Raw genomic sequence first — 5059 nt, 5'->3', positions numbered from 1 at the left:
GACGCCAGCCAGAGCTAAAACACATGGGGCGCCAGATAAGCTGATGACGATAATACGCCACGCCAGCGCCTGGAATCAAACGCCGCCCAAAAGGAAACCTAGGGGGCCTGCACAGGTGATGCAAGCGTCAGCCGCAAGTGCAACTTCGGTGACCCACCCTGAACCTCCTCCACTTCACAAAGCGCGCCACCCGCCGTCCAGATGGCAACAAAGTGCTCCAGCTTAGCCGCCTTGAGCTGTGCGGTGAGAAGCTGAGTGGGCAGAGCCGACAGGGTTTCAGGGGTTAGCGTGGCGGCAGTGAAACGCAGCTGCATCACCCTGCGCAGCTCGCTGACCACCTCCCGAACCACATGCTCCGACGTCTGCTTAGCAGGCTCGCGGGACCAGTACGCACACCAGACGGCGTACAAGAAGGTGGCCCGCAAAGTGCTCCACAGCAGCGCGCCCGCCCCCCGCGGGCCTGAGGCCCACATACCCATGCGGTCCCCCAACATGAAGCCCGCATCCGTCACTGGCGGCGCCGCTGCCTGGGGCGCAACGCAGGCCCACAGCACAAAAAAAAAAGCTGCTGCAGCATCGTCCTCGCCTGCGCATAAGCTGGACACTCCAGGAAGATGTGCGTCAGGCTGGCCCACGCCCGCGGGCCAGATGTTGCCTCGGTGTCGCCGCCGGTTTGCGCGGCCGCCGGCCCTCGGCCCGCCGCCGTGGTTTTGGCGGCGCCGCCGGCTGGCGGCTTGGCCGCTGGCGCGGTGGCGCCTTTGGCGGCGCCCCGGGCGCTGGTGCTTCGTGGCGTGGGCCGCTCGTCTCGCCGGGGCGTCACGCGTGGCGTGCGGGTTGCTCGTCAACAGCGCCGCGGCTGACGCGGGAGTTCCGGCGTCCCTGCGGCAGGTGCACGGCCGCTGGAAGCCCGCCACTATGGTCGGTCACTACACACGCCCCACCCTCGAGGACACCCTCGGTGTCACCCGCGCTATGGGCCTCGCTGGAGGATCGCTCGGCCCTTCCGGCGCCGGCGCCTCCGGCATCCGTGCTGGTGTTCGGCTCGCCGTGTCGGGCCGTCGGCGTTCGAGTTAGCTTGTTGGCTGCGCTTTGGTTGCGGTGGCTCCGTTCTGAGGCTGTGTTGTTGTTTGCTGCTGTTCGGTTTTGTTGCTCGGGTGTGGCGTGTGTTGTCGCGGCGTTCGCCCGCCTTGCGCCGTCTCTGGTCGTCGGGCCTGTGTGCTGCTTTCGGTTCGGTTGTCTTTTGCTTTTCTGTGTTGCTTTCGTTCCGGCGCGTCGGCGTCGCGCGGGCGCTCTTGCGCCCTGGGCTTGTGTGTGTTGGCTCTCGCCGCTTGTAAGGCCCTCCTCCTTTACTTTACTTTACTTTACTTTACATTACTTTACTCTCTTCTCTTGCTATTCTTGCATCCTCTCTTCCTTCTGCACAGCTTTGAAACAGTCGACGTCATTTCTCTCGCGCTGTTTGACTTGCTTCCTTTTGTTTTAGGCTTCTTAAGGCCTACGAACCACTGTGAAGCAGTTTGCATTTGTGGGCGTCCTCGTTTTTCGTCAGTCCACTTTGCAGCTGTAGCGCGACACTCCCTCTCCAGCGCCCTTCAGCCTATGCCGGCTTGTGCTTTGGAACTCGACACTGCTATGGAATAGGATTCTGGCGGTTCAGGAGCGTCGCCGTGGAGTTGGCGACATTTCGCTTGTCGGCATTTCAACATCTCGGCGAGCACCACACTTCACCAGCTTGGAGCCGGCGGCGTATCAACCTTTGTGGTTGGTCATTTGCATCCGCGCGTGCAGCAGGGTGCTTTGGGTGTGGCGGTCGGGGGAGCCCTGCAGCACTTGGCTGTTTTTTTGGGGTGTGGCTCGTCTTCGTGCCCTTGTTGCCTGGTGCCTGGTTGCCTGGCGCCCGCCCTGCTGTGATGCCCTGTGAGTGCTGATCCTGGGCAGCTATGCAGTTGCTGGGTGATCCTGGTCGGTTCCGCCTGGTGTCTCAGCGCAGCCAAGACACCAGGGGCCAACGCCAGCCATACAGCACACCCACACACAGCGCGGCCACAGCAGCACATGCCGTGCCGTGTGGGGGGCCTGCCTTTGGGCATCGCCGCCCACTGCCAGGCTTGGCAGCGGACAGCACCCCTGCAGGTGGGGGCAACGCTGCCAGCCCGTTCTTCAGCCCCGGGCTGCAGCTCCACCTTGCCCTGTCCACGCATAGCCTGGCGCACGGAGTGCAGGACCTGACGACTCAGCCCCAGGGCCCCAGCCTGCCTACCTACCCAGTCCTTCTGGTGGGTGCCACCACGGGGCTCCCAGAGGGCGAGCAGCTGTCCTCAGCCGGCGTCCGGGAAGTGACCAGTGCTGCCCTGTCAGTGCTGGACACCATGTGCCGGCAGGGCAACCAGCCGCAGCTCTTGCAGGGCCACTCTCTGCACAGCACAGGCCGCCCCTCCCGCACGTTTGCGGGGCTGGCCTTCAGCCGGCGCGCGACCAGCGCCAGCAAAGCAGCCTTCACAGCGGAGCTCATGCGCAAGTCGCCGCTGGCGGTACCGCTCCAGCGTGGTCAGGCTGTCCTCACGGTTCACGTGCCAGTGGACACCCGGCCCATCATTCCGGGCACCTACACCGTCACGGTCAAGATGGTAGGGGGCCCTGTGTGGGGGGCTTTCCGCGGTCGCACCAATTTGGTGCTGCAGGCGGGTGGCTATCCCACCACCTCGGACCCCTCGAACCTGGCGTGTGCTTATGTGGTCTCAGAGCAGTGCGCCAAATCGGTGGGCCCCAAGGGGGAGCCCCAGGCCCCCGCAGGCCAGGGCATCACCAACCACATCTTTGCCTGTGTACGGGGCCCAGTCTGGGACCCGCAGCTCTCTCACCTGCATTGTGCCAAGTTTGAGATGCCAGGTGAGGAGCCCATGCAGGTGGAGGTTCGTGGCGCCCCCCAGGCGGCTGGGACGGCCACGACAGCTGCGGCAGGCAGCCTTGCTCAGGCTGCAGCCGGGGTCGCCGACCTGGGAGGCAACACCTTGGGTGTGGTGAGGCCCGCGGCTGCCATGGCGACCGCAGCGGACATCGTTGACCACGTGGGGGACGTGCAGATGCAGGAGGCGGCGGGTTTGGGTGACGCGGCGGCTGCAGCTGGTGGCGCCAGCGGGCCACACAGCAGGGCCCCGCCCCCGCTGCCAGTTCTGGTGGCGGGGGGAAGCAACCGTGCTGCTGCGGCTGCCCTGCGGGCCGCACTGCAGCAGCAGCCCTCTTCGCAGCAGCGGGTGACCGCGGGAGGGCTTAGCGGGGTCCAGCCGGCGGCAGGCGTGGGGGGGCCGCCGGCAGCCAGGCCTCGCCCTGCCGGTGCTGGGCCGGCTGGCGTGCAGCAGCAGCCCAGTGGCGCTCCCGCGCCACGGCCGCCCTTGGATCAGCAGGCAGCCGCTGGGCAGGATCAGGAGCAGACCGCTGTGATGCAGCGGTACTTGGCCGAGCTGGCGGACCTCAATCTCCAGCAGAAACGGCGGTTACAGCAACAGCAGCAGCAGGAGTTGCAGCGCCAGGGGCAGTCGCCCAGGCCCCGGACTGGCTCCCAGGTTGTGGTCCTGGCCACGCGGGGGGGGCAGGACGGGGCGGGCGGTTGCCCTGGCGTGGCGGCGTCACGGCGTGGGCAACGTGTTGACATAGTTGACCACATGGGGGACGTGCAGATGCAGGAGGCGGCGGGTGTGGGTGACACAGCGGCTGCCGCGGGTGGCGCCAGCGGACCACCCGCCGTGGCCTCGCCCTCGCTGCCAGCTCTGGTGGCGGGGGGAAGCACCCATGCTGCTGCGGCTCCCCTGAGGGCCGAGCGACAGCAGCAGCCCTCTTCACAGCAGCGGGTGGCAGCGGGAGGGCTTAGCGGGGGGCAGCCGTCGGCAGGCGTGGGGGGGCCACCGGCGGTCAGGCGTCGTACTGCCGGTGCTGGGCCGGCTGGCGTGCAGCAGCAGCCCAGTGGGGCTCCCGCGCCACTGCCACCCTTGGATCAGCGGGCAGCCGCCGGGCAGGATCAGGAGCAGACTGCTGTGATGCGGCGGTACTTGGCCGAGCTGGCGGAGCTGAATCTTCAGCGGCAACAGCGGTTACAGCAGCAGCAGCAGCAGCAGGAGCTGCAGCGCCAGGGGCAGTCACCCAGGCCCCGGACCGGCTCCCAGGTTATGGTCCTGGCCACGCTGGGGGGACAGGACGGGGCGGGCGGTGGCGCTGGCAGGGCGGCGTCACGGCGTGGGCAACGTGTTGACATAGTTGACCACGTGGGGGACGTTCAGATGCAGGAGGCGGCGGGTTTGGGTGACACAGCGGCTGCCGCGGGTGGCGCCAGCGGACCACACAGCGGGGCCCTGCCCTCGCTGCTAGCTCTGATGGCGGGGGGAAGCACCCGGGCTGCTGCGGCTCCCCGGAGGGCCGAGCGGCAGCAGCATCCCTCTTCACAGCAGCGGGTGGCAGCGGGAGGGCTTAGCGGGGGGCAGCCGTCAGCAGGCGTGGGGGGGCCGCCGGCGGCCAGGCGTCGCACTGCCGATGCTGGGCCGGCTGGCGTGCAGCAGCAGCCCAGTGGGGCTCCCGCGCCGCAGCTGCCCTTTGATCAGCGGGCAGCCGCCAGGCAGGATCAGCAGCTGAAAGCTGCGATGCAGCGGTACTTGGCCCACAAGGCGGACCTCCATCTCCAGCAGCAACGGCGGGTACAGCAACAGCAGCAGCAGGAGCAGCAGTGCCAGGTGCAGCCGCCCAGGCCCCGGACCGGCTCCCGGTTTGAGGTCCTGGCCACGCTGGGGGGACAGGACGGGGCGGGCGATGGCGCTGCCACGGCGGCGCCCGGGCGTGGGCGACGGGTGCAACCAGCCGCGCACGCACCGCCGCCGCCGCCGCAGCAACAGCCCCGCTCCAAAGGGCGCGGTGGCCCCGCCCAGCTCCCGCAGCAGAGGGCAGGGCACTTGGGCGGCGGGCTGCCTCCCCCGCAGGACGGTGCTAGCTCGCCGCCGCGCGTGCCCACTGGGCGGCCGGCCGGGGGACAGCAGGCTGGTGGGGGCAGCGGGTCGGGGCGCCAGGGTGGAAG

General features: G+C 68.3%; 1 protein-coding gene across 1 annotated transcript in view; it reads left to right on the top strand.

Moving 5' to 3' along the window:
* The first annotated feature begins 929 nt into the window (after positions 1–929).
* The window catches only part of CHLRE_03g208556v5 (uncharacterized protein), a 9916-nt gene continuing 5786 nt past the window's right edge, over positions 930–5059 (top strand). The window contains exons 1-3 of the mRNA XM_043061561.1: positions 930–1710; positions 1939–1962; positions 2107–5025. Of these exons, the coding sequence (XP_042926435.1) occupies positions 1941–1962; positions 2107–5025 (2941 nt within the window). The 5' untranslated portion in view covers positions 930–1710; positions 1939–1940. The remainder of the gene's footprint in view (positions 1711–1938; positions 1963–2106; positions 5026–5059) is intronic.

Source organism: Chlamydomonas reinhardtii, chromosome 3 (assembly GCF_000002595.2).
Source record: "Chlamydomonas reinhardtii strain CC-503 cw92 mt+ chromosome 3, whole genome shotgun sequence".
Taxonomy (NCBI): domain Eukaryota; kingdom Viridiplantae; phylum Chlorophyta; class Chlorophyceae; order Chlamydomonadales; family Chlamydomonadaceae; genus Chlamydomonas; species Chlamydomonas reinhardtii.
Note: the sequence above shows the minus strand (reverse complement) of the source record. Positions and strands in the feature narration are given on the sequence as shown.